The 22,577-nt window shown below is 39.4% G+C and overlaps 2 protein-coding genes and 1 pseudogene across 6 annotated transcripts in view; 1 reads left to right on the top strand and 2 right to left on the bottom strand.

Annotated features, from left to right (window-relative positions):
• Positions 1–5,284, top strand: part of LOC137171990 (leucine zipper putative tumor suppressor 2 homolog) — a 34,588-nt gene extending 29,304 nt beyond the window's left edge. For both annotated transcript variants that reach the window (XM_067576237.1, XM_067576238.1), the window contains 2 exons: positions 296–442; positions 1,808–5,284. In XM_067576237.1, the coding sequence (XP_067432338.1) occupies positions 296–442; positions 1,808–2,515 (855 nt within the window). In that variant the 3' untranslated portion in view covers positions 2,516–5,284. The remainder of the gene's footprint in view (positions 1–295; positions 443–1,807) is intronic.
• On the bottom strand, positions 4,874–16,971 carry LOC137171989 (PDZ domain-containing protein 7-like). Of its 4 annotated transcripts, none has more exons than XM_067576231.1 (18): positions 16,666–16,971; positions 15,943–16,044; positions 15,509–15,807; positions 14,374–14,511; positions 14,097–14,271; positions 13,399–13,575; positions 13,141–13,288; positions 11,794–11,854; positions 11,418–11,601; positions 10,977–11,203; positions 10,731–10,895; positions 10,456–10,571; positions 9,356–9,447; positions 8,809–8,900; positions 8,566–8,637; positions 7,162–7,779; positions 6,542–6,642; positions 4,874–6,429 (listed from the first exon to the last, which is right to left on the bottom strand). In XM_067576231.1, exons 3-18 carry the CDS (start codon positions 15,669–15,671, stop codon positions 6,286–6,288), a joined length of 2,673 nt encoding a protein of 890 aa, XP_067432332.1. In that variant the 5' UTR covers positions 15,672–15,807; positions 15,943–16,044; positions 16,666–16,971; the 3' UTR covers positions 4,874–6,285. The 4 variants fall into 4 exon arrangements, with proteins under 4 accessions (XP_067432332.1, XP_067432335.1, XP_067432334.1 ...); XM_067576234.1 differs by having other exon boundaries at positions 11,424–11,601; XM_067576233.1 differs by having other exon boundaries at positions 15,509–15,736.
• Positions 16,972–17,103: 132 nt separating this feature from the next.
• LOC137171992 (peroxiredoxin-like 2A) lies at positions 17,104–22,558 on the bottom strand (annotated as a pseudogene).
• Between the last annotated feature and the right edge of the window lie 19 nt (positions 22,559–22,577).

Here is a 22,577-nt window from a genome sequence, read left to right as displayed (position 1 = left end):
AGAAGACATGAAAATAGGAGCTAATGGCTACCAATGAGCCTTTTCATGTTAGACATTTCGACATGTCACAGTAGGAAAAGTACATGTGTATATAATAAAATAAATAACGGTTGATAACTCATGCATGGCTCGCTGTCATGGTTTACTGGGACACCTGAATGCAACATGAAAGTAACACCTGAGCTTTTCCTCCTATGACGAGTCAAAATATCTTCTGTGAAAAAGACATATTATGACCTCACCCCAGGAAGTGCTTAGGTCAACATGGCTAATGCCGGCTGTATCGTGGCTGCAGGTTTATCAGCTCCAGCAGGAGAAGAAGAAGCTGCAGGAGGACTTTGCTCAGCTTCTGAAGGAGAGGGAGCAGCTGGAGGAGCGCTGCACCTCCTATGAGCATGAGAAGATCCAGCTGGGACCTCGTCTGGAGGAGACTAAGTGGGAGGTGAGCAGCACTGCAGACTAATGCAACAACGGTATGCAGTGACATTATTTAAAACTGACCAAAGTGTTCAAATCAAGCATTATATAATACCATAATGACAACAATAAACAGATAAACTTATCTCAACTTAACTTTATCATTTCCTGCTCCTCTCTAAACTCAGTATCACATATTGCTTTAAGCACTGCACATATTACACCATAAGTTTTTATGTAAGAGGATCAATGGCAGTTTATCCATAATATATTTATAGATTTGTTTATTCACTTAATTAGAAGAAACAGAATTCAACATGATTATTATTTCTTGCACAGTTGATGCAGGATGTGAAAATGTAGCTGTAAAGATTTTGTGGATGGTGACCAAAAGTTAAAACCCTCATTACAGTCTGACAGACACATAATTATAGTTCATTTGTTCATATGACAGCAGGAATGCAGACATTAACTCAAAAGAATCAGTCGTCCTCAATCATGCAGACGAACCAAACAGGCTGCCTCTGTAGCCTTTTATAAGCTTCAGACACAGATCAATGAGATAATTAATCGTGCCACCAGGAAATCATTTCTACACATCTAAAGGCCTCGCACAGTCACAGCACAGTGTTTGATCCCTGAGATTAACTGATCATTGTTGTCTTTTTCATACAGGGAGGAAACATGAGTTTCAATTCGCAGCTGCTTTAATTATTCAGCTGTTGTTACAGACTCCTGCTGATCTCTTCAGTCACTGTGTTGAACAATAAAAACATGTTCAGCTGAGGTTTTGTAGAACAGACCGGAGTGTGAGGCATACGCAGCTAGATGATGGTTTAAGTTGAGCCTGAACACCAAAACCTCCTTTCACATCTTTATTGGAAGTTTCTTGTAGTTTAACCTGACAATGACATGTTGTCATGTGACGCTCAGTAAAGATTTTAATTATCTTTAGATCTGAAACAAGAAGTCAATATTGTCATACAATTAATCAATTTTGATAAATGATTGTTTATTTACTGTATTTTCTAATGCAAAAAATAACGATCAGCTTCTCAAAATGTGAATATTCTGTTTTTCTTTGTCTTCTATGATTGTAAGTTGAACATCTTTGTGTTTTGGACTGTTGGTTGGACAGAAAAAGACATTTAAATTTATCTACTTGGGCTCTTGGAGACAGATGGACATTTAATAGATCAAACAATTAACTGATTATTTGAGAAAATAATTGGGTAGATTAATGAATAATGAAAATAATTGTCATTGCAGCCTGATTTTTATTTCATTTCTTCTAATTATTGATGAGCCTGTGCACCAAAAAAATAGCTTTGCTTTTCTTAACTGAATGTGTGAATATGCACCCTGAGTAGTGCTGTTCCTCTCTCCTCAGGTCTGCCAGAAGTCGGGGGAAATCTCCTTGTTGAAACAGCAGTTGAAGGAGGTGCAGGGAGAGTTAGCCCAGCGTGTAGGGGAGATCGTTTCGCTGCGGGGTCAACTCAGAGAGACTCGTGGTGAGCTGACAAACACCCAGGTCCTTCTTCAGGAGGCAAACGGCACAACTCGCACACGAACGCTGGAGCTGGAGGTGTGTGAAAACGAGCTTCAGCGCCGCAAGAGCGAAGCGGAGCTGCTCAGAGAGAAGGTAGGACGCCTTGAGGGAGAGTTGGTTCATCTCAGAGATGCTTTGGCCAATCAGGGTCCAGGAAACAGACAGTGTCAGGTGTTCCAGGAGGCGGAGGAGCAGCTGCTAGCCTATGAGAGTGATGAGGCGAAAGCTCAGCGGCAGAGCAACACTGACGCTCTGCAGAACATGAAGGTGCAGATGGACAGGATGAGGACGGAGCTGGCCTTCGAGCGCCAGCGGGCCGAGCAGCAGTCGGGAAGCTTTGAGGAGGAGCGCAGGATATGGCAGGAGGAGAAGGACAAAGTCATCCGCTACCAGAAACAGCTGCAGCAGAACTATGTGCAGATGTATCGCAGGAACCGAGAGCTGGAGCAGCTCCTGCAGGAGCTCAGTCACGAACTGGAGAGCAGAGAGGAGGACGAGGGCAGCGGCAACGAGATCAACTTTGACGAGATTGCCGCCACAGAAATTTGACCCTCGTATCTCTCCATCTTTTTGATTTGCACTACTGTCTACTAAAGTCTCTTTTTTTTTTTTTCACTTACACGTCATAGATGTGGTGTCTAACGTGCTGTCTGGATAAAAAACAGTCTGTTGAGATGACAAACACGCAGATTGGTATCACAAATGTAAAAAGAACACCCGCAGTGTAAAATCAGCTTCACTTTGGTTCTGCCTCATTGGTCTTTTCTCCAAGGAGTCCCACTTGGAAGCCAATGACCTCTATTAGTCGTTAGTAGGCCATCTCAGTCCTCTGCCCCTCCATTAATGTCTGTCTTAGTGTTTGCACTAATAAGGAATCAGCCTCCTGGTCCTCCTTCCCAGTTTTAGGCCTTTTGTGGGAGATTTGTTGTGTATGAGTACCTTCACTCAACCTTTCAAGATCCTCCTCTTCTGTGTTATGACTCCACCTTCCCTGCTGGGTTTAACGCTACACTCCTACTCTGTGTTAGCAGTCAGCTCTCATTAGTACCGTTAATTTAGATGGAGCCCACGCTGTTGTCAGTAAACGTGGGATACCAGACTTTCAGTTAACTATGATGAGTGTGAGTGAATCGGAGCGGGGTGCTAATGACGGTGGATGCATTATGGGTGACGTTATGACCAAGGAACAGTAGAAGGCTCTTCTGTTTTTACAGTACTTTGTTCATTATCGGTTGTCCTGTAGTTCTGGTTGGAGTCCTCTAAAAAATCAAAATTTCCAACCATATTTGGCACAGATGTGATGTTTTCTTAACTGTGAGAGCAGACAGAATGAAATATTTCTGGAGTCTGATATTCAGTCCTGTTTGTGTCTGAACAGGGAAACAAAGTTTAAGCCTCATTAAACTGTATTAAAGGTGGAAAAATGATCATGAACATCTGTACAGTCTAATGTAATTAAACACAATAACAGCTGGAACAAATGCTACCTTAACACCTTACATCCAGTGCACATATAAGCCATATCGGCTTCCCCTTCCTGCACACACACACAAAAAGTTGGTATAGTTTCATTTTACAGGTCAATTTTATATTAATTTCCTGGAAATTTTAACGGTTAAATCTTTAGGACATTTTACAGAGAGAGTGGTGCAATTTGGTAGAAATGATTATAAACAAAAATTGAAAAAAGTGTTGAGTTGTTTTAGTTTCATCGTATTTGGGTTCATAAATAACCCTAACTCATAAATAATTGTTAATTTGCAAGAACTCTAATAAATGAGACTCTTTAACTCTTTAACAGACAGAAAATACTTAGTTTTGAGTGTGTAGTCTTGTTTGTCAAACTACATATTAGCATATAAAGTTGTTACTTGAAAACTATAATTACTTTCAAAGAAATGTCTTATGAATTAGGCAGAATTGGCCGCCCACCAAGAGCCTGGTTCTGATAAATGTTTCTTCCCGGTAAAGGGGACTTTTTCCTTGCTGTTATCGCCAAGTGCTTGCTCATGGGGGAATGTCTGGGAACGGTTAAATAACTAGCAAATTATAAATTAAATTACAAAAAAAAAACCTTAAATTTCCAGGAAATTAGTATAAAATTAAAGAATCTGTAAAATTAAGTATTCCCAAAAAGCTTCGTCAAACTGTTGTCTGATTGAATTACATCACTTTTCCTGTCATGTAGAAGAGGGTGATGTGGATAAAATCTTCTGACATGATATATGGCAGCATTAATATACTGTATATTGTGATTAAGATGTTATTTAAGGATAAAATAAAGTCTGTTTTTGGTTAATACAGCAAATTAAATATCCAGCAAATGAAGAAACTTGATCACATTGATGCCAAAATCATGTTGCCATAAAGCAGTCCGGATTTCTGTCACTGCTCCCTTTTAAAACTTCTACTTAATTACGATCAGAAACGTACAACACTTTGAACCCTAATTAGCTCCTCATGTACCTGGTCAGGTGTCTGACGAAGAGCCGAACGAGGCTTAAAACATTGTACAGAGTTACAGTTTTTTAGGATTAAGCTGTAGAACAAGAAAGATGTGTGGACAGTTGGTCCGACTTACCCAGAGATATTAAAAGGGATAACTACCACTTCATAAACGGTATGACAAATGTGCATCATCTCATGGTATATATATCCAACCCTTCGCTGTTGGAAGTAATGAAATGTACATACAATTTCAGAAAAGTGTCGTTACTAAAGCACAACCACGACTGTTCTTGTATCTGATATTTAGAGAAAATACTGTTTCTCTTTGATTGCTGTGATGCATTACTGAGATGTGTGTATTACATCACTAAAAGAGGGAAAATCATGCACTGAATGATAGGTGTTTTGGTGTAAAGTCAAACTACTCCATTTCCAACAATCTTTTAAAAGGATAGGATGTGTTTGATGTGTATTTACTTCCCTGTACAGTTCAAAGGCACACTCATTACCCACCAGAAGACACTTTTTCTTCTATTACTGCTGATTGAATCATCATCCACTGTAAATAACCCCCTAGATACTGACAAATCATACATGATAAAGTGTAAGTTTTCTTCCAGAGATGTCTGTTAATCTCAAAAAAATAAAAAACATAGCCACTGTGAATAGACCAAAGCAATGTCGCACATTATATTTTGCTCCTCCAGTACAGTTCCTGTATATTAACGTACGTGTGGATGTTTGTTCTGGTTCCTCAGTATAATTTTATAATCCACAATATTTGTATGAAGACATTAAATGTATATTTTCATGCTGTACATTTCTTGAACAAACCTACTATGTTTTTAATTAAAAAAAGACAAAATGTAATAGCTGTGTCATTTCGTATTATGAACACTTGAGATTTTTCTGGCCAGAGTTCAGCTGCTTCCCAAGTCAGCAAATCTTATAGTGGTTTAATTTTCTCCTTTAATTTAATTGTTGCACCAAATTATATACATTTGAAGGCTTTTTAGTGTATATTTGCCTTTGAGTTGTTGCAGAAATAAGTTTATTTTTGTCAGGTTTAGTATACTCACCAGGGACATAAAATAACAGTTTTATTTGAGCTGGCGTTTAATTCTTACCAATGGCAACCTGGATTATTTATTCTACAGTAATCATCTCATTTTACATATATAGGTGATGTTTTAAATTTGGTGGTTTGTGGGACATCAGGATTATTCAAACTGTCTCTCTGCTGCCGAGTACAGAAATGTCACATGTCTGCCCTCTTCAGGTCAAAAGTATGTTTTCAAGCCAACGTGACAACTATTTTATATGTTCAGGGCTTTTAAAGGCACTCAAGCTACAGTTTGCAGTTTGTCAGCCAGCACATTTTAAAAATTCAGATGCACAGACATACACTGTTGATCCATGACTTATCTACTTATGTGTAGTTTAAGAATTTACACAGTTAATACGACACAACATGTAAAAAGAAAATCATGTCCTTGTCAATTGTTGGCTCCTGGTTTGTGATAAAGTGATATACTAAGGCACCAGGGGCACCATTTTCCATGATATGAGGCTTTGTGGGCACAAAAATTTAATGAACTGTAAATGTTGGTTTACTATGAGTATTTTTGGGATAATATTCCTCTTATAAACTCACTGTGTTCATGTGCTTAATCCTCAAGTCCTGTGACCTGCTGCCTTAAGGCCACTTTTTGTTGTCCAGTCCAAGTCATGAGTCCTAACTTTAATTTAAATGGCAAAATCACGCACCTGATGTCAGAGCACATCTGCTGTCTCACTGTTAATCACAGTGGCTGACAATCACAGGGCATTTTTCTATTTTAAGGATTTTCAGGAGTGTTTTCAGTGTCTTTTCAAAGGTCTTTGGGGACTCTGACCACAAACACCATGGGGTCTTTGGCCTTATTGCTGAAGGCTTTTCGGATGATGTCGACAGCATGCTGATGGGTAACTCCATGCAGCGAGACTCCGTCCACAGACACCAACTCAAATCCAGCCTGGAGAAACAGAGTGATATGGTACATGAGGTTCAAGTCAGACACGGTAACAGATACAAACCTGCGTACATCTTCTCTACTTCTGTGTGTGTGTCAATTACTGTCGCGTTACCTTGAGCACTTCACAGGTGGAGGCAGCTCCTCCAGGAAAGATCTTCTCAATCTTCACCACCGGTTGGATCTTTGACTCCATCCCTCCAGATATGCTGATGCCTAAAGTAAACATTTTAGGCATAATATGAAATTAAACACCTATTTAATGTACTGTAACTACCATTCCCTTTATTTAGAACATACATTTTGATAGTTTTGGTTTGATTTGCCCAGGTTTTGAGAAATCTATCTTTGAAATTTCCACATCAGCACTGAAAATCCACATTTAAAAAAGTGTCTTTCCAGAAACGGTGTCCCTGATAATCCACAGATCTCAATGTGAACAGGTTTAGTAGGAATTTACTCTGTACAAAGTAGTTCCAGTTCAAAGTCTTCTGTGGACTTTCCTGAATAATCGTGACATTTTTAGAAAGACACAATGCTGCTGAAATTATTTCAATGTAATTTTTCAGTGCTGTGAAAAACCACACTGAGAATATAAAACTATCTGCATGTTTACATTCCTCTTGAGGTAAGTAAAAAAATATATTTTGTAGCTTAAATATTGACAAATTGTATCAATTTATAATATGATTCTGACTGCCAAAAATGTAATCAAACCTAATCAAACTCATTTACCCAGGGACTGTTTGGTCTTTGAGATGCTGACAGCCTTGAGTTCATACTCCTGTTCAGGGTCGGAGCCGTTGACTCCGTTCTCAGAGGAAGCCTGATGGCCGTTCACGTGTCCACTTCTAACTTGGTCTGAACTTGAACTGAACACCTGCGACAACAACGGTCGACTCCTGCGTGGGGCGCTCTGCAGCGTGAACACAGCTTCTTTACTTCTGTCACCACTTTTCTCATTTTTGCCTTTTGAGTGGCCGTTTTTAAACGGGGTCCTTCCTCTGTCTGAGGCTGTGTTCCCCTTGTCTGAAGTCGAGTGCAGTGAAACCTCGTCAAAGTGGACGGAGCGGATCGTGCCGATGTCTGTCCGGAGAGGAGGGCGGGAGTCATCGCTGCGGGCGAGTAACCAGTTGGGGAGCATGGGGCTGGCAGAGGAGGGTTTGACGTCTCTGGGGTCTGTGTTATATCCGTCCACAGGTATGTCCAGCAGCGGGGTGAAAGATCTGGAGGTGTGGGGCCTCTCCCTGGACACTCGTGGCCCAGACAGACTGAGCTTCTCCAGCTCTCCCAGTAGGTGGCTCTCCTTCTCCACCTCCTCAGCACTGTGGAGCTCAAAGCCTCCCCTGTAATCTGGAAGGAGCATACCGGTCATAATCAGCAGCTTTTTTCATGTTCTGTTCACTTAAAAACACAAGCTGTGGGTTCAAAGAGCTCACGACATAATGGGATGTATGGAGAAAGCAAAAACAGATGGAAAATCATACATGATGAAAATAAAAATACTCATAGTAAACTGATATTGAATTAAAAATCATGAGATACTATGTCAACATTTTGAACAAGTTGAAATCATGCGATACTAAATTTTTATAGTATTTATATTTTTTAATGTATTTTTTTTTCTTTTCTTGGCAGATATGGGAAGGCATCTACCTCAGAACACATGTTGCTCCCTTGTTAATCAAATTTTTTGCACATTTTTTGCCTTGATTGGATGGTGGGCAGTGAAGAGGCAGACAGGAAGCAAGGAGAATGGAGCTGGGGACGTTGCAGTTATGTGGCATGTTTAGTAACCATTTGGCTACTGGGACGCTCCACTGATAATCAATTTTAAGAAAAAATACTACACAACATCTACATACTACATAATCATCTAAACCACCTTTTTAAACCATAAGATGTGATTGTTGTAAATTAATGTGTTTTTATGTAACTTTGTGACACCTATTGTACATTTCCATTTTGGTTAGGTCTCCCTTGTAAGAAGAGATAATGTGTATCAAGAGACTTCCTGCTTAAGTGAAGGTTAAATAAAAATAAAACAAAATAAATAGACCTAAGAAAATCTGAGATTTTTATTTTTCAAGGCTCATTACATGCAACATTTATATCTAAAAGGACGTGAAAGGTACCAACCTGGGATGGGAGTGATAAGGCGTCGTTTGGGTGCTCGACCAGACATGGGAGAGCGAAGAGGAGGAGTTCGGACTACAATACAAAAAAGAGAGGAATGAGGAAAAATTTACAGAACGCAGCATGACTGGAACAACAAAGAACTGATTTGTGTTGTATGTTTGTTAAAGTTACTGTGACAAATTCATCTTTTTTTTGCACATGATCGCACTGATTCTAAACAAATTTTGCACGTATCAAACACACCTGAGCGATACTTGAGGATATCGTAGGCCTCCACTTCAACAGGCGTCACCATGTTATTGAATACAGCCAGGTCAGAGGGAGCAAGCAGCATTCTGTGAAACATGGAAAAACGCTGAGTCATTTTTCCTTATTGTGTTACATTACAAAACGTTTTTAATTAGTCTTCTGTATCTTTTTGTGTAACATTTGGGTCTGAGATGATTATCCTGAGAAATCCTTAATCCCCTTCTGGCAGCTTTTGTAATTCCACTGTTTTCCACTTCAGACTGCCACCTTCACACACACACAGCGGATTTGGATTTAAATATGGGCTATTGAATAGAGTTTACCCACTTTTATATGCAACCACAAAATAAAACTTCATGATATAAATGTGTGTGTGTATATATATCAGCAGCAATATCAAGTTGATGTTAGATATATGAAGAAACTGTCTTTAAATCAATCAATCAATAGTATCAAAGTAGGTTTTTGAAAACTTAAGTTAGGTCTGTTAGTCGTTAAGTTTAAAATCATTCCCCGTTTTGTTACCCTCTCTCTTGCTTACCTGATCTCCCTCAACAGGAGCAGTTTTTCAGGCCTGTCCAGCACAGCCAGCAGGTGGCGTATCAGGTTCTCCACTGACCGTTCAGCCACATACTGTACGAGTAACAATCAAATCAGCCATTTATTACACAGATGACAGTGACTGATGACTAGTTACTTAAACTTGTGAAATGTTCTAAAGTGAGATAAATACTATAAACATAAAGACTCCTTCATGGGGCAGTAAAAGCTGAATTTCAACAGATTCCAACACTTACAGGGAAGTTAAGGCTTATCATACTGCGATAAACAGATTAATAGACTTCAAATATGTATAATTTAACAGTCCTTTAAAAGAAAAGGCTGGTGATATCCTATATTTTTCTTATCATCAACAAATCACATGAAAAGACCAAAACCAACAACTGTGTGTTAGTCCGTCGGTCAATACTTCCAACGTCTGTGGCACTCAACCCTAAGCTAGTTAGTTCCTACTGAACATAAAACATAAATCTTCAAAACAGCTCACAGATATATAGTTTCAATTTTTAATTCTTTGACAGGGGTAAATGAGTGCATTTATTGGGATTGATTTTCAGCAGCAGGTTTGCTGCTCTACTGAATATTTGGCTCATTAACACACATTTAGTAGTTTTCGGACAACAATGAAGCTCCATGGCACAAAGGAAAAAGATATCAGGTTTCCTAGCAACTATTTTGATGATTTGATTTGATGATTAATTGCTTTGAGTTAGTTTTTTAAGAAAAATATGCCAAAATTATCTGGTACCAGCTTCTGAAATGTGAAAATTTTCTTCTATGATAGTAAATGGAATATCTTTGGGTTGTGGACTGTTGGTCAGGACAATATAAGACATTTGAGGTTGCATCTCAGGCTTTGGGAAACAGTGATCGACATTTTTCACCATTTCTGACATTTTACAGACCATCGTACTTGTTCATAGGATCAATTAATTTATGGTTTTGGTCTTTTCATGGAACTTTTTGATCACCAGTCACCATCCTTTAAGATGATACAGACGATATGGAAACCATGTCTGTGGCAACATCTAAAAACTACACCGTCTCAGTCTGTCTACAGCTGTAAACAAAGCCTCTTACCCTCTGGCACATGCTCATCACGGCAGCCACCTCCTCCTCTGTCAGCAGCCTGCAGGCCATGCCCTCCACCACTCCAAGCATCTCTGAATTTGGCATCGCACTGAGCTGTCGTCCCTCTGGAGACATTACAGGAGAGATTCAGAGCTGGATCATATGACACATGTGACCTGGACCACTTAGTCTTCAAGTTTTAATATTATACTAATATAAGTAAATTAAATCACCCAGAGAGGAAAAATTATTTAAATCATTTGAGGATGCAAACATACAACTACCTTTGCTGGCCTTGTCTATGGACGGGGACTTAGAGCGCCCCCTGGAAGGGTCTTTCTTGCGTCCACCCCTGAACAGCAAGTTGACGAAGGTCTTTGAGCGCTGTAGGGTGCTCTTCTCCTCGGGGTCCTTCCATTTCTGCTTCTTCCCTTTCTCCTGCTTGATCTCTATGTTTGGGTAGCAACAGCAGGTCATTTATGTAATTCATGAACTTTCTAGTACGCTCATCCACTTTCACGCAGCCTCACCTGCCACAGTGACTTGGCTCTGTGAGCGGCTGATGGGTCGGCTGGGTCTGCTGAGAGCCAGCAGCACGGCGGTCTTTGGGGACTCTTTCCTCCCCCTGCCCTCCTCTCCACGGATCACCGTGTCTTTGAGCAGAGTGGTGCGTCCCAGGCTGCGAGTGGTGTCTGCGCCCGTCCTTTGAGAAGGAAGGTCCGTCTGGATGGCGGTCTCAGTGCGTTCGGACTCAGATCTGGACAAACAAACCACCATGATCATGTCTGGTCTAGTCTGTAAGTGTACACATGTTGCTTTTAAAACCTGAAGTGTCTGCACTGTAAACAGACTATTCTAAAAGGCCCTAGAAAGTGAAACATTCTGTAAAATTCTATGTTGTATAGGCCTAATATTTCTTGACGAATCACCCAAAAATGGGGAAATCGAAGTAAAAATATAAACCAGCTGACCCTGACCTCTGGTCCTCAGTGGAGATGCAGACGTCCACCATATCTGAGCCAAATGACAGGCTGGGGGGGAACATGACCTGAGAGAGGCCGCTCAGAGAGCTGACCGGAGTCCCAGATGACAGAGAAGAGGCTGAGGAGTTTGAGTCTGAACCCTGGGAAGAAGATTTCTGAGTGCCATTGGCCACTAAGGAAGAAAACAAGAGATTATCCAACTCTAATTTATCTAAATATATTAATGAGTGTCCCGTGTTCTTCACATATTTACAGATAGACCATCAAAGACTAAAAACACAAACAGAAAGACATATTTTTATCTAAAGACTCCAAAGTCTTGCAACTTTCCAGATAATGAGACATTTGAAAGACAGATACATACACTTATTGAGCCATCTGTATTCTGCCACCATCTCCTTATAAGCAGGGTATCGTCCTGCTTCCTGTGAAGATATGGCCACAGATATGCAAATGAGATACAGCAGAGACCTTGAAACTTTTATGGGATCACTATATTTGATAAAGAGTAACCCTAGAACCACACAGAGACCCACAAGCTTAAAACTCTTATCCTTTTCAAACAGAAACACATTTCTCTTCCTGACTTTCTAGTAACCTTCGATAGATGGGATGCTTTCTAATTCTAGTGTTTCAGTTTCCACGGGGCAAAGACGAGGGATCCCGAAACTAAACTTGCACAAAACACATCTCTATGCTTTGATCAGCACCTGATCCCAGCTGCCTGGTGAATAATGCACACGGCCTGGCTATTTTTCACAGCGCGAAACCCAAGCTCCTACAAGTAAAGTGAGCGAGGAATATTACGACTGCATGCCAGCTGTCGGCTCTGCCACACACACACACACACACACACACACAGAAACACACAAACACACACACATGAACTGCTGCTACATCGACTGTGTGGTGACGCCCCTCATGGAGTGTGTAGTTGGTTTTCGTGGGTGACCGAATTAAAGATGAAAGGTAGGAAGCAGGTCAGAAAGTTAATGCACGTCAGGTTATTTAACTGAGGCAGCAATGAAAGAAGCAACATGCTTCCTAGTAACAAAGAGTCATTATGGAAGGTGATACACTCTCTTCAGCTTGTCGCTAACACCAAACATCCCCACATTCAACTGGAGACAACTTTACTTCTACTGACAATGTTATATAAGATAAAGGCTCCTAGTATCTTTTCATCTTTTAAACTAATTCTCCATAACTCACACCTTTACTATATTCTGACAAATGACAAAAGATTATAGAATTTTATTATTTTTCTGTCAAGTCTGTTTACTTTTACTTCCTGGAAAACAGTGTTTGTAAATGACTTTTCTGATCATGAATCATGAAAAACTGGCAGAATGCTGTTTCTTTTAGACACCATGAATATATTCTGTTCATTTTAAATTTAAAAAATTCAATTTGTGACAGCTGAAGGTTATACACAAAACATTTCTGAACAACTTCCTCTCTTTCTCTCTGTATTTACTCCTGCCACATCGCCCTGTTTCAGCTGGAAATACACTAAAAAGTTGTTTTCTAGTAATGTCTCTTAAGTAAGGTGTTAAAAAATGAGCGATACAAGATGTTTTTCTTGATGAGCTTGCATAAATATGTTAAAATTTAGAATCAGTGACCAATGCTACTCAACCAAACAACACAAGTGACGTCTTGCATCTGTTTTCCTCTGTGGCCAAAAGCTGTACATCATCCTCCTCCTCACCTTGATGGTCAGCATGATGTGAGTGTGGCTCTTCAGCACCTCCACAGCATTGCTGTGACTGATGTCCTCAAAGCTCACTCCATTGGCAGCCAGGATCTGGTCCCCCATTTTGATTCCATTCTGCTCAGCCAGACCACCAGGATCCAGTCTAAGACAACAGGGGAAGGAGAAATAATAAACAGCTTAATAAATGCAGTCAAAGAAAATGAATAAAAACATGATCTAGAATCTCCTGTTTTCCACGTCAGATGTACCTACTTTGAGACATAGATGCCCAGACCAAACTCCTTTCCCCCTCGGATGTTGAAGCCCAGGCAGTAGTCGTCAGAGGTGGTGTACAGGTGGACGATCCTTTGGAGGGCGCTTCCTGAGCTGGCCTCCGAAGGTGTCCGTCCGCTCTCCTCCACCACCATACGCCTGTGTATCAAGTCCACCCTGAAAAAAATGCAGAGGACACATTACTGTAGGGCTGCAACTAACGACTATTTTCATTATCAATTAATTGTTTGGTCTATAAAACATCAAAAACAGTGAAAATGTCCAAAAGATATTCAGTTGAATATACTGTAATGTAAGACCACAAAAAACAGCAAAATCTTACATGTAATAACCTGGAACCATCAAATCTTTGGCAATTTGCTTAAAAAATTACTTCAACAATTAATTGATGAAACGTTTGGTCTATAAAACATCAAAAACAGTGAAAATGTCCATCACAATATCGTAGAACACAAGGTGACATCATTAAATGTCTTGTTTGTCCAAAACCCCCAAAATGTTCAATTTATTATAATGTAAGCAGCAAATTCTCACAGTTAACAACCTGGAACCATCAAATCTTTGTCATTTTTGCTTAAAAAAATGACTTAAACAATTAATCAATAATCAAATTAGTTCTCTGTTGAACCACAGTTGCTCATAATTAAATTATTGAATAATGATATTTATTTTTTTACCAAGTAGTCCTATCCTTGGAGTAGCGGATGCCGGGGACTTTGCCAACTCGTCTCACCACCATCCTCAGCCTGTTGCTGCCTGTGAGGACCTTCACGGCGCTGCTCATGGTGATGCTCTCCAGGCTGATGCCGTTCACCTCCACCAGTTTATCACCTACCAGCAGGCCTGCCTCCTCTGTACACATACACAGAGACACGATTAGGCACAAACGCAACACCATAAATCCAACGCGTGACATCCCTGGCTGTATTTCCATATTGTAGTATTCTAGCTTACCTGCTGTACTGTTATCCTCCACTTTGCTGACAAAGATGCTGAGGCCGTGTTCTGAGCCTCCACGCACGCTGAAGCCGAGCTTTCCATCCACACTCTTGTCCACTGTGATTGTATGGAGGTCCTCGCTGTCATCTCCGCCTGTAAATATCACATGATGGTGTGTTAATAAGCTTTCAGTTGTCCACAATTATTTAAATAAGGTCAATCAAGCTTGTATTTGACTGCTCTGCCTTATTTGACCATTCATAACCTACAGTGGTGGTTCTCTACTTTTGGAAAAACCCACCAGGGTCCGACAACCCTCTAAAGATTATTTTAGAGGGTTGTCAGATAGCTGATACGGGTTTGAGAGTCTAGGATAGGGGATGTTGTAAGAATGTAAAGAGGCAATATGTAATTTGTGGCTATATGAATAAAATGGACTTGTTTTAATAAGTAGCAAAACATTTTCATATTATGCAGACATCCCCATGTAATTATTTTACTTCATTTCTCTTTTTTTCTGAGATATTGAGAGTTCTTAAGCTTTTAGGCTTACTTTGATAATTAAAATGACAGATGTGAAAAAGTTATATTTAAGGCTTGTGAGACATTAGTTTCACAAGAACATCAAACTGAATTTTGCCAAATGCACACCTGGTGGATTAGTGCATAAGATAATATTAACCTGAAAACAAAATACAATGAATATATTGTAGTCTATGGATATTGAGTTGGTAGTCCCAGTTTATGTATGTATTCTACCAGTTATTGATTGTGTAATTGTCTCAGGCGTTTGTGTGATTTGACTCCTTTTTGATTGGTTGTTGCAGTCTGGGCTCTGGTATGAAGATGTTTCATGTTGTGAGTTTAATGCTTGATGAAGGTTCACTACCTTCTTTTACATGTTCTCATGAAACAAAAACAAGTAGTACTAGACGCAGAAGTACTACAACGCAGAACTTTAAGTATGTAAGAACCCTGCTTAGCTGGTCTCATCTTTGCTGTTCCCACCTTACCAAATCTAATCCAGGCCCAAATTTCTAAAAGAAATACCAACAATTCTTTGTCTTCTTTGACCTATAAACCAAAATGAGCCAGTGTTTAGTCTACATATTGTAATATGCTCTGTACAAGCAGCCCAACTGCTCCTTACCATCCACAGGAGAGTTGATGAGGATGACCCGGCCCATGGGTGAGGAGGATCGGATTCCCCGCCGGCGCTGCTCCTTCTTCCGTAAGAGGTTGCGTGTAGCCGTGTGTGACCCTTGGGTCCCGGGGGTCTTCTCCCTGCGGGACGGGTCTGACGAGTGAGCCATGGAGGCTGGCAGGGTCCCCTTTCACACACACGCTCCACCGGGGGCTCAGCTCCGGGTGGAGGAGTCTACAGCAGCATACAGCAGAAGGAAGGGGATCCTCAGGCAATTTGTCCTCTGTGTTCCCTGCATACTGAAACTATATGATGTTCAAGTTTGGATAAAGAGAAGATCACAGCTGCGCTGTAAACACACACATGCATTTGGATTATCTATATAATGTGGTATTTGTTTGTAGCTTGCTAGTAGAATGAAATGGACGTATCCAACTAACCGATGCAGGCTGCTTTTTGACATGATAGCTGACCCTTTGGCTTCCTGGAGTCACACTTTGGTCCATTCCTGCCCATGTTGCATCTCTCTCACCTGTCTGAGTCTCAGAGAAAAATGATGAACACTTTCTGTATAAATAATCACATCAGGAACACAAATACAGCATTTTTTTTAACACACCAACATATCTAAAGTACGTATTAAAGATTAATTGTTCATCTTTTGGAAAGCAAATCACATTACATAAATGACATTGATAGACAGGCCCAAAGATATACTGTATTTGTCATTGCAGTGAGGTTAGAAGTAGGATTTAATAGGTTTATTTAGCTCAGGCCTGACCCACTTAGAGTCAGGATGTCACATGGTGTGATACCATGGTTACATGTCACTAAACTTATCCCGTGATAACAGTGTGTCCTCATGTCGTCACCTTGGGGTTCCCCCGGGCCTCAAGTAGCCGTTCAGCACCCTGGACAGCGACACTAAAAAGCGTGCAAAGTTGCGGTTGCGCCGATGCGTGAAATTTACCTTTTAGCGTGCAATTATCAAGACGTAGATTTAATGACGTTTAATTGCGTCATTATTCAATACGTCACTGTATTATATCAACTTCAGTCGGCTACTTATTCCGCAAACAGTGTCTCATACTTGCAATACAGCAACTGTAGAGTTTTTATAAAGTGTGTTGCTTAAGATAACAAACAAACGACAAACAACTTACCACACATCTTACGTTTCAAAACCAGAACACCGCAGACAACAAGCTATGTGTTCTTCTTAAATACTGCCCGACAACAGATACAGAAAGGAAACGCAAGTAACTTGGCGACACCAAAAAGTGTTCCTTGTATGTTAATTCATCCCGTATTCTCTAAATTAACGAAGCTGAGTCGGGTACTCAGCCTAATAGAGTCCATATTGGGCAAACCAGCTCAGCGCACCTGGCTGGGACATTTCTGTCGCGCGTTAGGGCCCGCCCTCAGACCATGTCCATTGGCTGGATTGTTGTTGATTGAGAGTGTTTGATTGGGCAACTATAAAGTAAATCAACTGACAACAAAAGTTAGTCATTCTTATCAGATACTGATACTGATATTTCCAATCTATCCACGCAGAGAACTCACATTTACTAAATGACAGAAGACTCCAACAAATCCACTTTATTTTAAGCAATTATCATGTTTATTGTACATGTTTCACTATAACATTGCGGTTTGAGTTGGTTTACAGCATCAGGTCTGCCTCCTCAGTGGTTTAGACACAGACCGTCATGAACAAACCAACATTATAGTACAGCAATTTAAAAAAAAAAAACCTAACACACTCTGAAGGAGATGAACACAGATGTTACTGATGATTACATGTGGGAGATTTGACAAAATCTCACTGATAAAAAGGTTAATGTATACATTAATGAAATAAGTGTTCAATCTCACGTTCAATCTCAAGTTTTTTTCCAATTTATTGGCCTTTATTTATTTTCTTTGCAGCCTCCAGGATGGATGAGATATGAGCTTTGTCTCCAAATTCCTTCTCCCTGTGCTCCAGTATTACACCCTGAGTAAGAGACAAGAAACACTTATAAATAAAATCACAAATGATCCAGTATGATTATACCTTTTAATGACAAGACTTTTTTGAATTACCTGTTTTTCTGGTCCAATTACATACAAGCCGCCAAGAATGAAACCTTCTCCATGCACGTTGCCCTGGTAACCCTTCTTCTTGACGTTGACCAGGTTTCTCAGCACACCCAGACGCACAAGACCCAGAGCCAGACCCATTCTTCTCTGAGCACGGCCATAGAAAACTCGCTGCAAATTTAAAAAAGAGCAAGATATAAAGAAAGGAAGGACAAAATAGTTCCAAGCTAATGAATAATAAAGATAATAATCCTGTGTAGAATTACCTTGTGATCCACAAAGATCTCCCCGTTGAAGTACGGTCTATAGCTCTGGATCTCTGTGTCGATGTCCTCCTTCACCACAGCGTACAAAGGGACCCCGAGCTCATCCAGCTGGGGTTTCAGAGAGGACAGCTCTGCGGCCTCCTGGAGGAAGAGGAACAGACACCAACAGTCTGTTGACACTTGAAGGGCACAGTTTTAAAAATCACTGATGTGACACTGATATAATTACACTAAACAAATGAGACCGTGGGAGACACTCAATAACCTCTGTCTCAGACTATGAGTATTCATGAATAATCCCACAATAAATCTGACACAAGATGATTAAAGACAAATTATTGCACAAAAGTAGGTTTTCTCAGATTTGGTCTTTTTTTTTTCTTTTGAATTACTGGATAGTTTCACCTCTTCGGGCTTCTGAAAATCTTTCAAATGAAACAATCTTAGAAGGAAAAACTGGTTGCCAACAACTTCACACATAGACCACAACCTATGTCAAAGGGATCAGACGTAGACATCATTTCATTTTAAAGGGTCACAAGTCAAACAGTTTGGAAACCACCCATTGAAGTATTCATATAATTAAAGACCAATTTCTAAATTCATTTGTTACTCTGCTACTTCTCTAAAAAGCGTTTTCTCTCTTGTGTTACTGTATCTGTTTGACATTATTGAAGCCAACAAACCCTCGAATGATTTTCCATCCATCTTTCACCTCTGCAACAAACTCTAAAGGCTTTAGTATCATTTTGTGCCAAACGAGCAACACAATCTTTCTGTTTTGTTCCATAAAGCAATCGAAAAAGTGCATTGTATTTATCCTCTTTTTATTTGATTTTCTATTTTCTCAACATTAATGCAGTATTAATGTGTGTGAAAATGTTTTCCAATGTCATTAACTCTAATCTACTGCCATATCCTTTATTAATCATCCTGAATCAATAGTGAATCTCACTACAGCTCCGACACTAACTTTTCTTATTCTCTCATCTTAGTAAAATTAAACGACTACATACTAATACTTCCCTATATTTTGAGAAGATACAATATGTTTCATTCTTCTTTGTCTTTTTTCTTTTCTAGTTCGTCTTGTTTTAATTCACTTATTGATTGAGTGTCAATAGATACATTCACAACACATCATTTGGCTTAATATGATTGTTGAACAGAGCAACAAAGAAACAATGTTATCTGTATGTGAAACAAACATATCTATATATATATATCTGTAAACGTTACCCACGTGGCACCTTTACAGAGGAGTTCAAAAATAATTTTACATTTTGTTAAAAATCTACAGTTAAGAGGGACAATTATACTCTGCGATAACAAAAGGGACAGAGGTGGTATTTGAATACTGCAGATGCTGAATTCTACCACACATGCACAGTATTTTTTACCCTCATCAGACTAGACACGATGATACACTCAGGACTGGCCTCCATTCAAAAATACACACATATGACACAGACTGCACTGACATCATCACTGCAAGCTGTCAGGCGTTGAGTGAAAAAAACAGGCAAACAGAACAAAAGCGGGACAGATGTCGGTGGGAACGCATTTGTGGTTTGAATGCACTCGGAAATATGAATGACAGATATATCCTGTTTTTAAGTTTAAGCTCCTCTCCCGAAACTAAAATATCCAATACAATGTTTTGTCTTTTACTTTAAAACCAACACATAAAAGTGCATTGTTTCAGTTGTGCCAGCCCCAGTGGGCGATACTGAATATATCTTAAATGTGTAAATACTCTAGTACACGTACGTGTGCATGTATAGTACCTCTCTGCACAAGGATCATCCAGGGCGTCTCACAACCAGAATCACGGCTCCGTTCCTCTCCCACAGAGTTTGTCCTTTCACTGTCTTCCCATCTGCAGATTCACACAATACTAATGAATATGATTTCTCTTTGTTGGTGCAGCTAGTAGCCAGAGTTCAGTTTAAACAAAAAACACTTGAGCCCTCCAAATGAATAACAGTCTTGCTGCATTAACCCGTACATATTTTTCTGACCCTTCACAGTATATCCTTATAATCTCTATACCAAACTTCTGAACCATAAATCTATTCATAAATAGCTCATCAGTCATAAATAAATGGGCTATTAATCTTTAATGAAGCTTTCAGAGAGCAGAGAGTGTATTCTTCTAGGTTTTACACAAAAACATTCACAATCACATTATATTATGGTCCTATGTTGCATAAAACAGGAGAACCAAGCAGCCATCATGATTTCCATAAATGTTATTGAATGTGAGGAATGCAACAACATTTCTGAATGGTGATTTTTCTTTTCTTTTCATAAATACGAGTCAAATTTAACCTGGAACAGCCACCATGTGCAATACCATGTGTATCTGCTGCAGAAAAATAAAAAAGTGTATTTTCTGGGTCACTTAAGGAAAAGTCATGAAATTTCAGGCTGAAAGAAGTGTTTTTGGTGTTTTTACTGCTCTGAAATTGTTGTTTTTTTTCTTCCTCTTTCAAACTGTACATCACAATCAATGTATCTCAGTATGTGTATTTTGTTGTACTTCCATATTTGTAGTGTACTGTGGTTTTATGACAATGAAAGCTGTATATTTTAATTACACTGTACATGTAAAGCCCAACTAGAGAGTTGAAAATTAGAATGTTAAATTGCATCGTCCCTATCAAATAAAATAAAAATTTGAATGTGAAAATGGGTCAAATTTGACCTGGATAGTATGTAAGGGTAAAATCATGAGCACAGATGTGTATTGTCTGTGTTGTAAAACTACAGTAAATGTGAGTTATGCATATGAACAAGTTATAGTATGAACTGAGAAAACAATCACACCATTAAGTCCATTCAGGTCCACACTACATGTCAAAATTGTCATTTTCCCACATGAGCAAAAAGTCATTTAAAGTTCGCAGAAAAAAATGAAAATCTACAGTTTCATGATGACTGGAACTCACATAACCTTAAAACCTCAAAAGCTCCAGAATAGCTACTGAAAGGACTACGTGGTTAGTTTGTTTTCTCAACCGCTGTTACCAAGGTAAAGAATTAACTTTGAGCTTTATAATATACTGTATTATTTCCATTTTGTTCACCTCCTATTGTTGTCTGAAGATCAGAGGTGGCCAGTTCTTCCAGAGAGGCTGGGACTGACCTAGTTAGGAATAAGTCAGTGTTGGCAAGGGCCACTGCAACTATCAGTGTGGCTGCAACTACCAGAATCACAAACCAAACATTTAACAGCTCTCCCTTCAGGATGGAGGGGAATTCTGGAAAGTAGAGAAAATAAATGAATCCTTACAAGCTGCATAAACATCAGTTGCATGACATCGCTATTTTTTGCAAGCAGACAAAGGGCCACAGATTATTTGAGGATGAGTCATAAGCAAATACTGAATACTGTAATTCAAATTAAATGCCGCATACAGTGTCCCTTCTGATCTAAGACCGACCCCCAGACAAAACCGACTTTTCCTGTGCACTCTAAGCCCCTTTCTTCTGTTTCAAATTGCTGAGAATGATTCAAGGCAACATGGTTTACACTTGACTGCAATGACTCAGCTCCATTTATAGAAAAAAAAAAAGAAACATGTTTTTGTCAGTTAATATAACGGTCATCACTGGTCTATTTGATAAGGTTTGGCCCACAGGTTTCAGTGAGATTGTGTAACTTCTAACAGCAGCATTTTTTTTAATGTTTTCTTCAGTATCACAGTAATCCAGTGATAGTTGTCTGAACATCCATGGGTACATTTCAAAAAGGAACTGCTAATAGCTAATTCGGCATACTTTTAGTTCCCAAAATGTTAACATAATGTATACAGTCTTAAAAACACAGATCAGTTTTGTCTGAGGAGGTGCCCACAGTGTCAGGCTTTGAAAACCCATGGTGTAGTGTAACAGTAGCACAAGTAGAGGTCAGAACTGGTTCAGGAATGTCTCTTACACAAGTATCTATGGCATTTCTTAGTCACCATAACCTGTTAGTCATACCAGACTGAGTGAGTCTGTAGGAAACTCCCAGAATGTTGAACTGATATTGAGTTTAATATTTCATTTTGACAAGAAACTTTTGAGAAAAAAAAAAAAAAAAAAAAAAAAAAAAAAATCAAGCTTAGTTGAACATTTTTCTTTCAAATGCAAATTGACATGGATATCGAAGTATGAAAATGTGTTTTTAAATTGCTCTAAAGTGACAAAAAGTAACAAAAATGAGTATTTCAGTGTATTTCAAGGACTACACCCTTCATGTGCAGCCTTCAGCTGCACTGTAGCTGCCCTTCTCCACAATAACAGTAGGCTGTTTTTTTTACTTACTCACTACTTTTCTCAGGGCAGAAATAAACATGGTAAACTGGATTTGCCCGTTAGGGATTACAGATTAATTACTTTCATACTTGGTACAAACAACTAGTGACTTACAGGGATACGAAAAAGAAGCAGCAGCATGCACCACAGCTAAAGTACATTTTTTCCTAAGAACCAAATAGATCCTGCATGAGACACTCTAAATGTACTTCCATTATGAAAATTTATAACATTTAGAATACTAACCTGTTCCCATTGCTGTTTTAAATGTATTAAGTATCCAGTAAGAGCTGTAAATTATTCATGCTGAACACAAACTGTATTTCTGGTCCTGGATTGCAAAGGCACCAAAAAAAAAACAACAACAAAAAAGGACTTTTTTCTCCCCGCAAAGGGGGCGGGGATTCAATGTGAAAAAGCCC

This window comes from Thunnus thynnus, chromosome 20 (assembly GCF_963924715.1).
Source record: "Thunnus thynnus chromosome 20, fThuThy2.1, whole genome shotgun sequence".
NCBI classification, from domain to species: domain Eukaryota; kingdom Metazoa; phylum Chordata; class Actinopteri; order Scombriformes; family Scombridae; genus Thunnus; species Thunnus thynnus.
Note: the sequence above shows the minus strand (reverse complement) of the source record. Positions and strands in the feature narration are given on the sequence as shown.

Coding starts and splice junctions, on each gene's coding strand:
- LOC137171989 (XM_067576231.1), bottom strand. CDS start 15,671: ATGGCTCACTCGTCAGACCCGTCCCGCAGGGAGAAGACCCCCGGGACC. Junction 9,448..10,455: donor TGATGAGCATGTGCCAGAGG/GTAAGAGGCTTT, acceptor TTACTCGTACAG/TATGTGGCTGAACGGTCAGT. Junction 8,638..8,808: donor TATCCTCAAGTATCGCTCAG/GTGTGTTTGATA, acceptor TTTGTATTGTAG/TCCGAACTCCTCCTCTTCGC.